We start from the raw sequence: 19772 nt of genomic DNA on the forward strand, positions 1-19772 counted from the left end.
TAGGCTTTTATTTAAGGTATATATAAAAGTGCCAGTATAAATCAAATGATAGGTAAAGACATCATGCAACTATAAAAAAAAAATTATTGATTTGTTCAGTTTTGAAAAAGTTATGGCTGATTTAAATAAAAAAATTGAAAATTTTTTTAAAAATTAGCGATTTTTAAATTTGTAATTTTTTTGGAGATTTCCGCCATTTACGGGGAACGAGAGAAATTTATTTCAATTTTTGGGGTATTGTCTTCGACTAGATACAATATATGATTATTTGACGTATCTTTGAAAGAAATAAGTTCGGTGAGAGCAGATAAAGTGGTAACNTATGATTATTTGACGTATCTTTGAAAGAAATAAGTTCGGTGAGAGCAGATAAAGTGGTAACAAACACAAAAAAAAAAAATTAAAAAAAAACACATCATAGTAAATTTAATACCTTTTCAGCTTCGCATCGAAGCTAAAGAATATCTATACATTGTACCTGTAAAAATATATATACAATTACCCTTTATTGAATGTAGTTAATAATAATACTACACTTCAATACGAATTTCATAACTATTGTTTAATAGTATATCATTTTTATCTTCGTTGCAAAGGTATTAATTTTACTATGACGTTTTTCTATTTTTAATTTTTTTATTTTTGAGTCTTTTACTACTTTTTCTCAGCTGTCACCGAACCAATTTCTTTCAACAATACGTTAAAAGATTACAAATCATTAAAAAAAATAACTATAGGGAGGATGAGTTAAGTATAAGATACTTATTTTCTTGGTAGCTATTGAAAATTTTAATTTTAATTTTTTTTTTATTTATTTATTAAAAAAACAATCTGTACTTAAAATTTACAATAAGTTTTTTGTTGACTTATTCAATTACATAACATTAACAGCGTTAAAAAGAAGTCACGCATTGGTAACACCTCGATTAGATTTAGTTGAAGCTGTATACAAGTTATGGTTTTATTGTTGACTTCATTTGTTAAATCAGTAGAACTCGGTTCCATTTACGTTAGAGTTTTCGTGGTGGGTTGTCAAGTATTGAAGTTGTGAACATTTTTTTAATTAAATGGTTTGAATATGTGTTATGTTTTAAGTGAAATATATTATACTGTAAATAGCAAGTTCTTTGACAGTTTTGATGTTTAAATCTTTGTGTAGGTTATTATTTGTTACATACCGCTGCGTAACAGTTTACACTCGTAATGTTATATATTGAAAGGATTGTATTGGTCGAATGTTGGATGGTTTAGCTGGTCCCTATTTTTGTATACCATAAGACCAGACTGGTCTGATTATTGACTTATAAATAAGTTATTTTGTTTAGTAATGGACGAAAGAGATGAAGTCTGCAGTTGGCTTTTTTTCCTATTGTCTGTCAGATGAGGTTCACACGTTAGTCGTTTGTCCAAAATTATGCCTAGGTACTTAGTTTAATTCAGGGTATTGTTTAATTTTATAACTGGGAATTTTTTATATCTGAGAGGGAATGTTACATGACTTGACTTATTTGCATTTATTTTAATTTTTTAGTTCTTGAACCAAAATTTCAACGATGTTGACGTGTGTTTGTAGATGACGGATAACTTCAGTAATATTACTATGAGTAGATAGAATAGTTGTATCGTCAGAAAATGTAGCACGAAGAGTATTAACTGACTGGGGTATGTCTGCGGTAAAAATATTGTAGAGGTCAGGAGACAGGTAACTTCCTTGAGGAACACCTGCTTGAATTTTGTACTAAGGAGAATTTGCACTGCCTTGTCTTTCCGTAAAATTTCTTTCATAAAGGTAAGACTTCATTATTAAATATAGAGGCGCTAGGAAAACTTTTCTTAATTTGTAAAGCAGTCCATCATGCCACACCATATCAAATGCTTGGGCGACATTGAGGAATAGACCAGTACAGTATTTGCGGTTTTCAAACGCTAAGAAATCTTTTTAAAGGAAAAATTTGTTTGATTAATAAAACTATTGTTAAATAAAGTTCAATATTTTAGATTCAATGCGAAGCTGAGAATGTTTTAATTTTACCATGATGTGTTTATTTTTTGTGTCTGTTATCGCTTTTTCTCAGCTCGCACCGAACCAATTTTACAAATCTTATCTAGTCGAAGACATTACCCTCAAAAATTGAAAAAATTTCATTCATTCTCCGTAAATGGGCGAGATCTTCAACAAAATTACAAATTTTAAAATCTTTTTAAAAATTTTCGAAATTTTTTCAATTTTTTTTACTTAAATTTGCCATAACTTTTTTAAAAATAACCAAATCAATATATTTTTTTTTTATATAGATGCATGATATTATTACCTTTTATTTGATATATTTTTTTTATATATCTCACCCTTTACCTACCCATAGGAGGGGATTTAAAATGACAACTTTTTCACAAAAAATTAATTTTTTCAACTTACCTTTTGAAAGTGTTCCGGAAACTCTGACACTTATATATATACGAGGTGTGACAATTAAGTAATGAGACTGACGTTATAAAAGCCGTATATTTAAAAATTATTCAACAACTGTTCTATCCCCTTCAAAGTAGTCCCCTTGGGCAGCTATACACCGAGCCCATCGCATTTTCCACGCGTCGTAACATTTCTGGAACGCTTCAACTGGAATGTCCATGAGTACCCTCGTCACGGCCGCTTGGATCGCCTCAATCGACTCAAAATGGGTTCCTTTGACCTCCAATTTCATTCTGGGGAATAAGAAAAAGTCACATGGGGACATATCGGGCGAATAAGGCGGCTGCGGCAACACGGTGATGCCTTTGGAAGTCAAATACTGCAAAACACTGAGGGCTGTGTGACACGGCGCGTTGTCGTGATGCAGAATCCAAGTGTTTGCGATGTCTGGACGCACCCTGAGAACTCGTTTTCGCAATCTTTCGAGTACCTCTCGGTAGAAATGTTGATTAACTGTCTGCCCAAGAGGTACGAATTCTTTATGGACGATTCCGCGGCTGTCGAAAAAGGTAATGATCATGGTTTTCACCCTCGACTTGCTCATGCGAGCTTTTTTCGGACGAGGGGTGTTTGGAGACAGCCACTGCGAGCTTTGACGTTTGGTTTCTGGATCATATTGAAAAAACCAGCTTTCATCACCTGTGATAACTCGATCAAGCAGCGTGGGATCGTTTTCAACTTGCTCCAGACAGTCTTGTGCGAGAGCCATTCGATGCTGTTTTTGCTCAGCAGAAAGATTCTTTGGGACCATCTTCGCACACACCTTTCTCATCCCGAAATCGTTTATTAGAATCTGTCGAACGGTTTCACGGTTGATACCGAGTTCAGACGACACCATTCGAACCGTCAAACGACGATCTTCGCGGATTAGGGAGCGCACGCGCTGCGCATTCGCGTCGGTTCGCACTTCAACTGGTCTCCCTACTCGCTCTTCGTCTTCCACGTTCTCGCGGCCCTCTTTGAACTGCTTGTGCCATCGAAACACCTGGGGACGACTAAGTGAAGCACTACCATACACCTTCAATATTTTGGAATAAGTTTCCGTAGCGGTTTCACCCAATTTCGCACAAAATTTTATCGCGATGCGTTGCTCTAAATTTGCCTTTTCCATTTTCGTGACGAGCACTACGAACACGTGTTCACATAACGCGATACAGCGGACGAACTACTGCAACGAGAGAGACGGTGAACTTATCGTCGGAGAGAGGAGGGAATCCGCTACATACCGTATAAATTTCAAGGCCGTAGTGTTATCACGAGCGCGGCAATAAAATCAGTCTCATTACTTAATTGTCACACCTCGTATATATATATATATCTTAAATTAAAGATAATGTAATATACTTTATTATGGAAAAAAGAAAATTTTGGACTTTATTTTGAAGAAATTGATTATATATACAGAAAAATGACAAATATTAATCATTATCACCAGTCCAAAAACCCTCTGCTCTTACATATCATCGACTTTAAACTATGGTATAATAATCAAGAAATTTTCACCATATTCTTCTTACTATATACCAAAATTAAAATTTAATAGCCACATAAAAAACAAAAAATACCTTAATGCTTAAATTACTAAACTTACTAAAACCTATTGTTCCTAGATGCGTAAAGTGTGGACAAAATGACACTAAAACAATAAACATTGTCATCTCTATTACACTAATTCTCTGCTCTATATTTTTGTCCATCCAACAATATGGATAATACCATATTATAGATCGTTTCACTGCGCTTAAACCAGAACCATGGTGTACTCTTACTCTAACCCTAAAATCTGCTGTTACTCTACTTACAATTTTTAGCCTAGTACAAGTGTCATCATACGTATTTTCTATTATATTTGAGACTCGTTTTCTCATTAATACCCACTTTATAACCTCTCTCAATACCCTATGCTACGCTTTCTCCTAATCTATAAATACCATACACAGCTATTTCTTCTTTTCCCTATACTTTTCTATTTGTTAACTCGTACAAAAAACTAGATCCATCGTTGACTTTCCAGTCAAAAACCAAACTAGTTATTTGTTACTTATGTTTCTCCTCTTATTATTTTGTTTGTTACCTTTTCTCAAATCTTCATACTATGACTCATAAGTTTTATGCCTCTATATTTTTTATACTATTGTATAACTCCTTTGTCTTTATATATCGGTATCATAATACTATTCCTCCATTCATTGGTATTTTCCTTCTAATGGGATTTAACTTAAAAGATATGGATTGACAAAACAATAAAATTTAGTGCTAGAAGTTATCAAGAAATAGAAGGATTTTTGGTAATTCTAATTCTAGAAATACTTTTAAAAGAAATTTTACTTATATTAAATAATTCATACTTGTTTAAATACTTCTTTAGATACAAACAGATAAAGAATCAAATGATTATAGCGAAGATGATTCATCAAGGGTAAACACAGTAACATTTAAAATATATGACTTATTTAAAATTAATTTTTTTATTTGGATTTCGAAAATAATGCAGTGTTTTAGTAATATTATACAACAACTTAACTAATTTTAATTAAGTAACATTAAAGAATCATTTTTTTAAATAAATAAATGGAAAATTTTTAACACACTTCTGCTAATAAAATAAAATTGAAGTACAAAAAAAACAATAATTTCTAATATATTTTTCAGGACCAAACTGAAAATTTTACATCTTCTTCAGAGGTAATGAATTAAAGAACTAATAAATAAAGATGTTTGTACTTATATTAAAAAGATACGATTATCATCTCTTTGAGTAATATTTTAGATGAATTCTAGAATGAAAAACTATATTATGAGATAAAAATAAAATATGCCTTCTTAAATTAAAAACGATGCCCATTTGAAATATCACTAGTACAATATAAATTGTTTTTATGCATGTTATTGTAGATATTCAAAAGATATTTCAAATAAACATTTTTTATTTTATCTTAATTTTTTCTTAAGAAGTATATAAAAAAAACAGTAGCACAGTGGGGTCGTGCCACAGTATGGACGTGGCATAGTTGGGACAAGTATAGATGATATCTGACAATAATTAAAATCACTATCATAAGAAACGTTATGATGCAAATCTGTAAATAATGTTTAATTTTAAGAAATTGGTGGATTACTCTAAAAGCTACATGATCTGCTTTTTCTTTATTTATATCCTTATTAAAATTAAGTATGTCGATTGAATAGGGATATAAATATGGTTTCTCTTTAAAATAAATTGTATTAATCCATACAATTTTCATTAAGTTATAGCATTATAAAATTAAAAATGTAAAATATAAAATCGAGAATTTTCACACAAAAATAGCATTTGATAACTATTTTCAAAAGAAACAATAACTCTTATTCCCTTAATTTTATCTCGATTAGTTATTTGATTTATAATTATAATATATGAATAAATAATAATTATAGTAATTAAATTTAGTATGAAATTGATATTTAATAATAAAAATTGTTCTAAATTACTGATTTTGATTTTTATATGTTGAAAATAAGGAAAATGACACATTTAACCTTTTTTTTTAAATCCTTTCAAGTTGATTTTTGTGAATGTTTATAATAAAAAATATTAATTTATTACCATAACTTTTAGTTCAATCTGCAAATTTGAAATTGACATCAATAAATAGAAAATATTATAAGAATTAAAAAAATTGTATCGTTAAGATTAATATGCAGTTAGGAAGTTTTATAATTACTATTTATAGTAAATTTTTCAGAAAAGTTCATTATTTTTTTGGATTTTTATTGTAATAGATCACTTACTTAGTAATCATTTTTAAGTAATTTTTGGTATTTAAAAATATTCTACAATTAAAATATTCAGAATATAATTAATTATAATGATTTACTATAACTTATAAAAACCCATCACAAAAAAGGTGTTAAAAAGATCTATTCAATAGAGCGTCTTATAAAATTTGATTATAATTTTGTAGTTGAAACCTATCATATCAAACTTGATTCATCAGTAAATACTTTGAAAACATTAGAATTGAATGATTTTAATTATCTATAAGGAGAATATGTTGTTTAATTTTCTGTTTGTTAACTGATCAAATTTATATAGTAGATCTTTTTAACACCTTTTCGTGATTGGTTTTTTTAGTTAAAGTAAATCATTATGTTAATTTCAAACTTGCTAATCGAGCTAAAAGTTATGGAAGTAAATTAATTTTTTTTTTATTACAAACTTTCAAAAAAATCAACTTTAAAGTATTAAAATATTTGTTTAAATATGTCATTTTCCTTATTTTTAACATATTAAAAATCAAAATCAGAATAAATTTAAAACAATTTTTTTTGGTCTTAAGTATTATTTTATAATTAATTACTTATTTTTTAATAACAAGTAATAATATTAAAACTTATAAGTCATAGACAAAATCAAATTTCACATATAAAAACGGCGCGAAAAGTTGATTTAGAAAAAAAAATTTTGTTTCTGATGAAAGTTCCATGTAGTCAGTGAATAAAACTTAAAACATTATTATTAGTAACAAAAATTTTTTATTGAAAAGTATTGTATCAAGCCCTTTAAATTTTATACGCGTTAAAAGTAAAGAAATATACAACTACTTTATTATTTGTATAATATCTTCGTAAAAATTACAATATTAAATTATTAAATATCAATATCATACTAAATTTCATTATTATAATTATTATTCATTCATATATTATAATTATAAATCAAATAACTAAATCGGAATAAAATAAGGGAATAAGAGTTATTATTTCTTTTGAAATAATCTACCAATTTCTTAAAATTAAATACTCTCTATAGATTTGCATCGAGCGTTTCTTATGACAGTGATTTTAATCACTGTCAGATATCATCTTTACTTGTCCCAATTATACTTCGTCTATATTGTACCGCTACTCCACTATTCTACAGTTTTTTTTTATGTTAATAATACTTTTTTTTTGCTACTTTAGAGTTCTACAACATCAGATGACGTGATTGAAAATTACCAAAAAACTTTTAATTTATTTGATAAAGACCATGATGGCTTTTTAACCAAAACTGACATTTACCATATTTTTAAAAATTATGACTGTAATTGGACGAATTATAATGAAATTGATGAATTATTAAATGAATTCGGTTCTAGTGGTATGTAGTATAAATTAATTTTATTACATTAAAAATAATTTTAAAAAATGAATAGAAATTATTTTTAAGTAAACATATTTAATGTATTGATATTTTTATACACCAACCAAATTTTTACTATTAGCTAGTGTAGACAGGGAATTTTTAAATACAATTATTTCTCACTAGACTTCTATGCCAGGAGATATAACTTGGCACCTTTAAAGTTGACTTGTATCCTGCCCCCCGACTAACAATAATGGCACGCAAAACATAACACCAAAAATTGACAGTCATTGAAATGTCTACTGTGCCACATTAAACCACTAATGAATTGGTAATACACAAAAAATGTATTTTACAATTAATTCATAGTTTTTAAGATCTTAATTGAAAATTGATGATGTAAACAAACTTTTTATAAGTAACAAAATATATAACTTATCTTATAAAAAAAATAACTATAGGGAGAATAAATTAAGTATAAGACACTTATTTTCTTGATAACTATTGAAAAATTTGTTTGTTTAATAAAACTATTGTAAAATAATATTAAATATTTTAGCATCGATAGGAATATGTCATAATTTTTTTCAACTTTCACCACCCCGAATTTTCTCAACGATACACCCAAAGAAAAACCTCAATCAAAATTGATAGAGAAATTTTATCAAGGGTTTATGATAATGTTTTATTAATACGAACAAAATAACTATTCTTATAAATAATTATTGTTTAAGACAAGAAAAAAAATTATCATATTGATAAATATATCATAGATTCAATAGTAATGATATATTTATCAAATTGAACAATGAATTTATTATATAGATCGAGGTTTTTCTCTGGGTGTACGTTAAAAGATCACAAATCGTATCTAGTTGAAGACATTACCCTCAAAAATTAAAAAAATTTCTCTCGTTCTCCGTAAATGGTGAAAATCCCGCAAAAAATTACAATTTTTAAAATTGGAAAATGTTGACATTTTCACTTTTTTTTCTAAAAATTGTCATAACTTCTTGGAAAATGAATGAATCAAAACGACTTTTTTTTTATATTGAAACCTCAGGTGTTTCCCATTTTTTGGATATCATTTTTTTTAAAAATCAAACACAACTTGCTCACACAGGGATATTCAAAATAGAAACATTTTTACAAAAGTCAATTTTTTTAATTTAACTTTTGAAAATGATCCGGAAATACTGCGTCCTTTAAACATATATCAAACTGAAGCTTATGTTACGTACTATTAATTTAAAGTGAAAAACTTTGTCCCGACAACTTCTCATCTACGTGCAAAAAAACGGTTGCCGTAGTTTAAAAAATGCTATTTTTGTGTTAAAATTTTCGATTCTAAATTTTCAACTTAATATGTATCCTAGTGTTACGGGTGAACACCACACTAACGATTAGTATACGATTTTAATCACATCACGTAAATAGAATAATACAGATAAGTGTATGTAATATTATATTTGTGTACGTAAAATTACACTCTTAAAAACAAGACTGTATATACAGAGTGATTCATTAAAGATAAGATACTCGTTTACTGAGAAACTATTGAAAATTTTAAATTTTTGGTAAAAAAATATTGTTTGATTCAGTGCTCGAATTGGGGGGGGTGCGCTGGGGGACGTAGCTCCTCTACTTTTTTTAAAATTTTTTTGCGCACCCCAACTACTTTTTTTTATTGGGACGGGAGGACGGTGGAAAATACCACCTCTTTTTTTTTTTTTTTAATATTAGTATGATAATGAAATATGATTTATTAATAAATACTAAATAAAGTAATGAGAAAAAAAAAAAAAAAAGTCTTCAAAATACTAGGGACGCAGTTTTCAAATTGTTAAGTTGAGCTCCCCTACTTATTTTTGGCCAATTCGAGCACTGGTTTGATTCAAAAAACACTACAATAATATGTAGTAAAAACATGATATTTTACATGTATATTAACACAAAAATTTGAAACTTTAAATGTTTATATCTAATAAACGAATAAAGTTATATTAAAAATTCAAATGCCATTTGATATTAAATTAAAAACTCAAACATTTTATTAAATTCAAAATATGTGTTCTCATTTAAAAAAACTCAAGTTAATGTTTTTTAACCTTGAAGGGATGAAAAATATCATGTTTTTACTACAAATTATTGTAGTGTTTTTTGAATCAAATAATATGTTCCTTAACAAACATTTTTAATTTTCTATAGTTACTGAGTAAACGAGTGTCTTATCCTTAATGAATCACCCGTATATATACGGTATAGATATATTTCAATAATTGAAAAAAAATATATTTTTGCACTCGGTCATAAGCACAGAAATATTGACATAAACATCAATTGTTGGATAATTACTGTATAAATTGTTTCACAATCAAAGTTAAAGGAGAAAGAAAACTAAATTGCACGCAGCAAAACCAGTTATGGTGAACGTCGGAAACGGAATAGAACGCATATCAGTAATCCATATTCGATGGCGGTCTTGTCATGGTGTCAAGGGCGAGAAGATACCCGATGATAACCGATTGTCATATCAATAGCTGGAAGGCTGATATCGAGAGAGACAAGGATGAGCGCCAGCCTAGAGCGTACGGCGGTGCTGTGTCAAACTATATATGTAATCAAAAAAATATTATTTTTATGTAAGAAGTCACCGTTTTTTGTATTGTCATAATTTCTTTTTTTTTTATCAATTTTAATTTCGATGCAAGGCTAAGATGATATTAATTTTTTATTCCTATATTTTAGTTCTTACGGTATAGTCATATAAAAGGGAGCGTTATGAACCTCCTATTTATGATTCATAAGGAGGATAAATAAAATCACTATTTTAATCACTGTTAGATATCATCTATACTTTTCCCAACTATGCCACGTCCATATTGTGGCATGATCCCACTGTGTTGCCGTTTTTTTTTAATTTAATTTGATAATAGGAATAATAATTTCAAAAAATTTTGTTCTAATCATTTTTCTATTCAATGAACGGGTTTTCTATATTGCTTGTTTAGTTTAGCTATTTTTTACCAATTTTGTATGGATAATTTACTATTACTATAAAGTAGATGTTTCTTTTTAATGAAAACATGTATGTATAACCAACATGTTTTTGGTATGAAAGACGTAGTAGCAAAATTTGTTCCAAAATTGTTGTACAGGAGTCACTTAATGAAATCAACGAATTACTGAAACGTATTATAATAGATGACGAAAAATGAGTTTAGATATGGCGTCGAAATTAATGCTTAATTATTTCAGTGGATGCATTCTGGATCGCCAAGATCGAACGTGAAGGTTATGCTTACTGTGTTCTTTGATTTTAATGTCGATACTCCAGTCTCCATATTCGCCAGATATGACTCTGTGTGACTTTTTTCTATTTCCAAAAATTAAGCGAAGCTTAGAAGACCGTAATTTTACAAGCATTGATGACATTAAAAGCGCATCGATGAATGCTATTCCAAAGATCGAGTTTGAGAAGTGTTTCGAGGATTGGAAGAAGCGTTGACACAAGTGCATAATATCTAATTATTGATAAATTATTATGATTTTTAGAATTTTTTTTTAACGACAACATTAATGTAGAAAAATAAATAAATATTTATTTAAAAAAAACGAAAAGTCTCGTTATATTTTAAACACACCTCTTATATACACTTCCCAATATGTAGTATTTATATCCATTAGTATTAATTTAAAATCGTTTTCTCATTTGCTTTTGAATAATTTTATGAATTTTTTAAAACATCAAAATAATTTGAATATAGTAACATTTATGTCAAACCTTAACGAATAAGTTATGATGGACATATTTTATAGTTTTTAATAATATTATTATTACTGATTTTCATCATTTAGTTTATAAAATCTAAGGAATTTGTCAAATTAATTCAAAATTATGATTCAAACACTAATAACAGCGTTTTCAATAAGAAATTAAATTGACTAAATTTGATTCAATAAAAGTCAATGGCTTAATATTTTTTTTGTTAGAATTTTAGATGGTATTTATATAAAATATTTTACGAAAATATATTAAATTTAATGTTAATAAACATTTTGCAAAGATCAATTCTTTCTTTTCAGAAAAAAATGCAATGCAATTAGATTTCTTAGATTTCGTAAACATGATGGAGACACATTATCACAAGCTTGCTCATCATTTATTTCATAATTCTGATGTTGACAAAGATGGTTATCTTAGCACTAAAGAATTTTTTAATTTTGTATCATACATCACAGATTATAAAGATTTGACCATCGATGAAATAGAACCATTAATTAAAAAATATCAAAAAGCAGACATTAAAGGCTTAAATTTAGATGGTAAGTGTTTTAATTTTATATATATAAAAATGACAAAACATAATAATAAATTGAAATAAAACGCCCATACAAAAACACTTTTACTTTTAGTCGTGAGATATGCATATATAATTGAAACATCAATGAAAAATAAATTTCAGTTGTTACTAAAAATATTTTTGTGACTTTTAACGATAAATATTTTTATATTTTTAAATTATTTTTATTTTTCAAATTAAACATGATACGGTACTATTTTCTTTCAGCCACATACGACACGGGTTTTAATCCCATACAGTGTTTCATTTTTTACACCATTTCACATACACTTTCGAGGACCGGCAGTTATCTTTGGTGGCCGCATCAAACATCAATATTGAACAAACCTTTTTTTATTAAAGATAATATCATTATAATTTGACTATCAAAATGAGATAATTTTTCGATCTAACTATAAATTTTCATATAACATTATTATATCAACTTTAAATTTATTAATTTCAGATTAATGTGATAAATTAAAAATAAATCTTATCTTACTTAATGGTTAAATTATTTAATAATAGCTACTTCAAAGAAAATTTTCAACATTTTATGAAAATGAAAAGTTTTTTAATTGTAAAGAAATGTGAATTTTAAAAGATTATTATCTGCTAATTAATATGATATGAAAGTATTTACATAGAAATTATTTTTGTTTCAGAGTTTATACATTTTATTTGTCGTTCTAGATATAAAAGTATTCGAGAAATGAAGATTCGCTCTAATAACAAGTTTCCAACAAACAAGCATTGATGTGTCTTTATAATAAAACAACTTTTGATTTTTTTTATTTCGTGTCATATTTTATTATTTAATGTCGTTCTTATAATAAAACTTATTGTTAACATAAATTGTTAGTTTCACACACACACACATATATATATATATATATATATATATATATGTTAGTTTTATATTTATAACTTAAATAATCAATTCAAATTCACTTGTTTGTCAATACAAGTATTGGCATTAATAATAAAGTTTAAATAATTTTATGTTTTTCATTGTAGTTGTACATGTATTACTATAAATTAGCGACAAAGATTGAGATTATTTATGGGAGAGCTTTTGAACGCATAAACCCTACTCATATTATTTAATAAATGTAATAAAAGTTGAGATAGAGGATTTGAATACCTCAGTCCCACCCCTTACCTATGCTATACATGTTAGAACAAAGAATTTCCTGTAATTAAAAATAATAATTGCTTCAGAAAACTCCTTATATCATTTGTAATTATACTGAAACTGTAAAATTTGATAAATCAAATAAATTCGTTTGTTAAAAAATTAAAAATATAATACAGATTAACGATTAATATAATACTGTAGAACTTATAAGCTATTATGTGTTACTATTTCATAGAATTTCATATTTATATCAAACTCCAATAAACTAATTAAACTCTAAATTTTAAAATAAAAATATGCATATTGACTAAAAAAAACCCAATAAAAAATCAATGGAATGTAACTAAATTTTTAGGATACCTCTGTATTGTCTCTAGTCAAGCTTGATAAAAATTCCAGGTTTTAAATAAAAAATTCTGGCGATAATGAACGTTTATGCCAAAATTTATTATTTTAAAATTTATTTACACACTTATGAAGTGCAAAATACTTATTATCTTGGCGAATGATTTTCTCAAAATAATGACGCCCAGATCTTTCATCGTTACATAATTTTTCCATTATTGGATAATTTTTCTACATTTTATTATGTAATAAGATAATGAATTATACACTAATAAATTTAACATTTTATGAGAATATTTAGAAAAATAATTTTTTAAAATTAATGTTACACAATATAACTATCTATATTTGTACATTATGTAAAAAATATTATTATAATTAAATACAGTAGTATGGTTTTATCCCCACGAAATTAGGTCAGTTGTTTAGTAGAGGGCAAAGCGTTATACGAGTCTATTTATCATCAACCTGTAATGAAGACCCTGCCGGAACTAAACTTATCCGTACGCTACTGATTAAACTTAAATCGTTTACTGGTATTTCAAAGAATATCTAATTTATTTAATAACATAATTACCACATTCACGAAATCGGGCGATTAAAGAGTTTCTAAATAGTCATCAAAGTATTTAGTTTGACAAAACTCAATATTGTAAGGCTTTACTGGTTTATGAGCAAGTAAAAAACAGGTGATGAAAAAATATGTATGTGGTAATTGACGGCAACCATTGCCAGAATCATTACTTGTGTGGCTTCGGCTTTGTTCGTGTATACTCGGCAAGCCGAAGATTTATATGAAGAGCCCGACGCAGTTTTGTTTACAGTGTGTGCACGCTGACGCAGTGGTTAGTTAGTTTTTGGTGTACGGGTTCGTGTTATCGTCGTTTGACGGCGCTGACAGACGCGTTATCAATTAATGTTTATTATGTTAAAAAAAAATTTCTTAGTTAAGAATAACTTTTAACGAAAGCTATTTTATTATAGTGTGTTCTGTTTTGAAGTAATATAGTTCAGTCGTGGAATTTTTTGGTTATAGCTATTAATCTCGAAAAACATTGAGTAGATAGTGCGCAGAACAGAACGTATTCGGAAATTTCAATGCTGGACAACTAAAAACGTACTGGTAAGTTAATATCATTTATGGTTTAAAATTTAATAGAAGCGTTGATAGAATTAGATAATAGTAATGCTATATAGATACTGTAGTTTTTGGAAAAAAATTGTTTTCAAATATTTTATTCCTACAACCTCTAGAGTATTGATAAGTAACCCTGATATTTTGCGAACATTAAATTAAATCTTGTTGTTTGTAGTGATAAATTATCGTTTGTTAACCGCTGTTTTTTTAGTAAAGAAATTTGAATTATTATATTATATATATTTCACAATATTTATTTAAAAATAATATTTTTAATTTTTTCATAACATTTGTATTTCTATTATTTATGAAAGCTAAAAATAGTTGTCTTAATCAAGTTTAAGTTTTTGCATATCAACTATGTTTATTTTTCTTTAAGATAATATCAAGGGTTGCTATGAATAAATTATTATTAAATAATTAAATATTGTTTTAAGTTATTTCTTTGCTTGTAAATTAGTATTAAGTATTCATATAAAAATTTACAAAATTTGGTTTCAACCTTTTTAAAATAGTTCTTGGTTGTGTGTAACATTTCTTAGAACCAAGTCAAATAAATTATCAACTATTCTCAATATTGGTAAAGTATTCATAAATTACTAAATTTGGCAAGAAATGTCATAAAAATATAGTTCCATCTAGAAATTAAGTGTGTATTATGATAATTAAACTATTGTATAGTAATCTTCATTTAATCTCTAATAACAATTTTATATATTTAATGGTATTTACGTCGTCTTTCAAAGAAAGGAAAGTTCTTGACGTTATTGTCAATCATAATTCATTATAATTATATTGTCTTTCAATAGTCCGTAAGATGTTCATCCTAATGCGCTTATTATTATTGTTCATGTTTAAGGTGAGAGCTGGATTCATAAATTTTGAGAACAATTATAATTGATATTTTTAGTTCAACAAAAAAACTGGAGAAAGCGTTATCGACATAACATTATCATGTTTGAATCCTTATACTTTTTGTTGTTTTCGAGAAAATTCATTTTTTATGTAATGTGCGAATACGTGATATTGCTATAAGCCTAACCGATGCCATTTAAATATTAAATATCACTGTAAACGTAATAAATTATAATATAAAAATGTTTATAAAAAAAAAAATACTTTATAAGAAATTAAGAAAAATGACCATTATAAACTCATTAAAATTATGATGATGCAATAATATCCTAAGCAATTTTCCTTGTTAGTATCAAACTTTTTTATTCATTATGATTTACGTAAAATATTTTTTTGTAATGACTTTATGAAACACATTTATAACACATTTCTATTGTGTTTAATGTCCTATAAATTCGCTGTATTCAATTTTATGAAATACCAATTATATTTGATTATTATGTACAAATTAGTGTTGCTATTTTACTAAATGATAGTAAAATGAATTATGTGTTAACTAATTTACGATGTACCGCAGTATTCTTTGTTCCTGTTTGTGGTCTTTTAATCAACAAATATTATTTTATAATTAAATGTATTGATTCAGATAAAAATGTATTGTGTATTTAGAAAAGAAAGCAGCTTGTAATGAAAAAATAAAAGGATTTTTTTATTGTTTCTATGGATGAATAGAGATGATTTGTTAAGTTATTTTTATAGGTATATTTACTTAAATAGTATAATTATTGTATTCAAAGATTCTTAAAAATATTTTATTCAATTTTACCAAGTTCTACAAATAAATGCGAGAAAATTTTTTTTTAAATATTATAACCTTATCAAAATTTATTCGTTCATTTCAAAAATTCGTCATGACTTTCTGTTATTTCATACATATACTGATAAAATTGGTTGATATATTTTTATTTTTTAAATTTTCACACAAATATTGTTCAGCGCCTATTGTATTTTTAACGAAAATTCGTTCTATATAATTATTTTGCCCACGGAAGTTGTTTACTTTTTTCTGAATAAGAAAATAAAATATATTACATTGGGTTTTACTTGTACTACAAAAAATGTGTATTTGGGTCAAACTTATAAAATAACTTACAGTTTATAGTTTGGCTTAATAATTTTTCATTGATTTCTACCTATCTATAGGCGTTTTTAATAGTTCTGTAAAATACATTCACGTATGTTTTATTGAACTAGTTATTCTTATATTTAACCAACATACAATAATGTCGCTGAGTATTTCTTCATATAAAATACCAGTCAATGTCATTAGGCGTATAGGTTAGTTATTTAAAAAAAAAAAAAAATGATAAAAATACAAAAATGTTTTTATCTATAACTAGTCATAATAAAATGTATTACGTTTAGGGAGTGTATTCTTGTGTATCCAAGAAACAACAATTTTGGTAGCTCTAGCATTCAAACAAATTTGTGATTTATCAATATTTTAGAATATATTTTTAATTTGAGAAATAAATTTCTTTATCCCATCGCCATAAGTTTGATATATTATTAATATTTAATTTTAATCATTATAAATCTGTTTAATTGTCATTTTGAAGTTAATTGTACTGAGAATAATATGTTATAAGTGTATACAACTTCAATATGCATATATAGAATTCACACTTTATGTGTATTTTTGATGTTTAATGTTTTTGACACCATTGATTTTCTTGTTAATACGTTTATAGTGATTTGTCGGTACTCTAAGGGTTGTAGATGTAAGTATAGGTTGCATTCTTAAATATGTCAGCAGGTGTTCGAACGACTATCCCTCAGAGTGAAGTCAATCCTTGTTGCCTCTAAACTTCTCTTTTCCGAGGAATTTTAACCGATAAATTAGATGCAGTGTATCGTTTTTGAATTAAATACACTTCGATTATTAGAATTATGTTAATGTTTGTGGGTGATACCTATTGTTTGAGTAGTCTGTATAGAAATGTGATAAACTTATATTTGATAAACAGTATTAATACAGTTATTTTTATCCGGATAGTATTTATACTGGTAGATTATTTAGTATAATAATTTTATAACTCTAAAATGTATTAAAAGTGAATTTTAATTGTTAATATCATTAGGCGTACTTCAACACTTATAATTGGGCCGTAGTTGTTTAATTTAATGATTTTGAGGTTCTGATACTCAATGGTGCACTGAATGTGTGTTCAGATCAATTTTAAAAATGTAGATTAAACAATTTTAGATGTGCGTTATTATTTTTGTATAAATTAATAATTTTTGATTACTTTAAAGTTACTTAATTATATCATTACTCGTTTAATTAATTATTGAAGTATAACAGCTTAAGTTTTGTGCTGTTCAATAAATAAAAATTAATGTCTATAAATGAAGTGATCATAATTTTTGTTTGTCAGTTAAATAGTATAAAAACTCAATATGTTTGATAATTTTTAGACATATTTTAATTTTAAATAATTCTATTATTACCTACCAACTACCAATTGCCTAGTGAGTAATTAATTATATTGTCATGTAGGTCAAATTAATATAACTTTAATAACTAATACTCACTAATGATTTAATTAGTTGCAATTTTTTGTTTACGTCGAGTTCTTTGAACTATTAATGGCTATTATTTTGGTCATATAACCAATTTAGGTGTGAGGTATTTTTGTAGTCTCACGCAAGTCGAGTTCAGCTTAATTATTTTTCATTTTATCTGCCATTTGTTTCCTTTTTTAGCTTCGATGCGAAACTGAGAAGATATTTTTATGTATTTAATTTTAATAAGTGGTCAACGAATTTCCGTTATGGTAATGACTATCATCTGATAGTAGTGATGATTTTTTTTATTGTTCTGATTACATCATAATAAATCATATATGTTTGAAGTCAACTTCAGTGTATTTAAAATGATACCTGTATCAAAAGTGATGAAATAAAAATGTACACTGGTTTAAATCATTAATAACGTTGTAGAAATTATTACGATCTTGTTTCGTAAGATGTGAGTATCTTGGAAATGAAGCAAAGAAGAAACAAAGAACGTAAAAAAATTAGATCCTTCCACATAAGTAGTCAGATCAAGGAGGATGGGATTTGTGTACAACGGCGGTGCGTTTACGATGGTAATCTCAATGTGTTGCGTGCGCCTAAGGGAGGAGAGAGGTGGTTTAAAAATAAGAACAAAAAAATCCAGTTTTAATATTACCGACGTCCCTAGATAGAAATTGTACAGGACAATATATAATGTGCGTCTCAACTGCGTAGAAATGTGCGCCAACATCTGGTAAGCTACATTTCCCCTTAGTCGTTGTTATGTCACAGTTAGTGATTAAATCGGGTAATAACAATCGTGACACGTTGTAGGTGGAGAGGAAGCCTAATTTACCCCTAGTTTATAGAACACTGGCAAAGCAAAACTATTCCGGTCTTACAAGTAGAAAATAATATTAAACACTGACTATGCGTTCAGTGTGCAGTACAAATCATTCACACAATCAAGACATGGTTGAAGTAATGATAAAAACAATAATTATTTTTATTCAAACACGATTTTGCAACGTCGGTATATGTTTCGTTCTATTTAAATCGCTTTGGGCGTCGTCAGCAGTAGCAGTTATGTTTATAATTTATATGGTAGCGCGATTTTTACACGAACCGAGATTTTTAAACTTATACAACACTGAGCTGGACAATTCGGTCTCTTTACAGCAGTTTTTTTCTTCACCATGTCTTGCGTATAATGATTGATTAATGGAGAACCGGTAGCAAACGATAGTGGGTGCTGTACCGTGTTTTCGCATGCAATGTGCGTATTGTATTTGTATAATTACAGCGCCAACGTTCATAATACTTTGTTTACATTTTTTAAAGTAACAGAAGCGTAACGAAAAAGACGTATGATGTTAACGACTTTTCCGGTATGTATTTACTATACAGTTGCATACAATCCGTCTACGAGTTCTAAAATAATGCCAAGAACACAGTCGAGCGTTTGGTCCAAACGGTTGTTTTTTATTGCTTTCGGTCGTCGATTGCCTCCGTCTAGATAATTATAAAATGACCATCTATCCCTATATAATGTTTGTGTGCTGGCTTCTTACGATGTGATTCTATTTTCGACCGTCTTAACAGAGCTTAAAATTGCTAAAGATTATTTAGAGTATTAAACATAAACCATACATAATATGCAGCTTTGTAGAATACCTAATTTTTTTAAGTTAATGTGGGTGGTATTTTTTAATAAATTTTCAAAAAATCAAACTATTTACTCAAATGGGTTTAAATTTTTTAAATTTTAATTATTTGTATTTGCTTGATGGAAACTGTTCGTTAGTGGATTTTTAGGA

At 27.3% G+C, this 19772-nt stretch overlaps 2 protein-coding genes across 8 annotated transcripts in view; one reads left to right on the forward strand and one right to left on the reverse strand.

Moving 5' to 3' along the window:
- Window positions 1-2455: 2455 nt before the first annotated feature.
- Window positions 2456-3777, reverse strand: LOC126901310 (protein GVQW3-like; the record flags this gene model as incomplete). The annotated part of the gene is given in 1 exon segment (XM_050677705.1): window positions 2456-3777. A coding segment is annotated over 1 exon segment (1068 nt). The 5' UTR covers window positions 3582-3777.
- A 10461-nt stretch (window positions 3778-14238) lies between these two features.
- LOC126903361 (LIM and calponin homology domains-containing protein 1-like) overlaps window positions 14239-19772 on the forward strand; it is a 42700-nt gene continuing 37166 nt past the window's right edge. For all 7 annotated transcript variants that reach the window (XM_050681524.1, XM_050681523.1, XM_050681520.1 and 4 more), the window contains exon 1: window positions 14239-14526. The gene's annotated coding sequence lies outside the window, so the exon portion shown is untranslated. The remainder of the gene's footprint in view (window positions 14527-19772) is intronic.

This window comes from Daktulosphaira vitifoliae, unplaced genomic scaffold, assembly GCF_025091365.1.
Source record: "Daktulosphaira vitifoliae isolate Bord-2020 unplaced genomic scaffold, ASM2509136v1 Scaffold_3, whole genome shotgun sequence".
NCBI lineage: Eukaryota > Metazoa > Arthropoda > Insecta > Hemiptera > Phylloxeridae > Daktulosphaira > Daktulosphaira vitifoliae.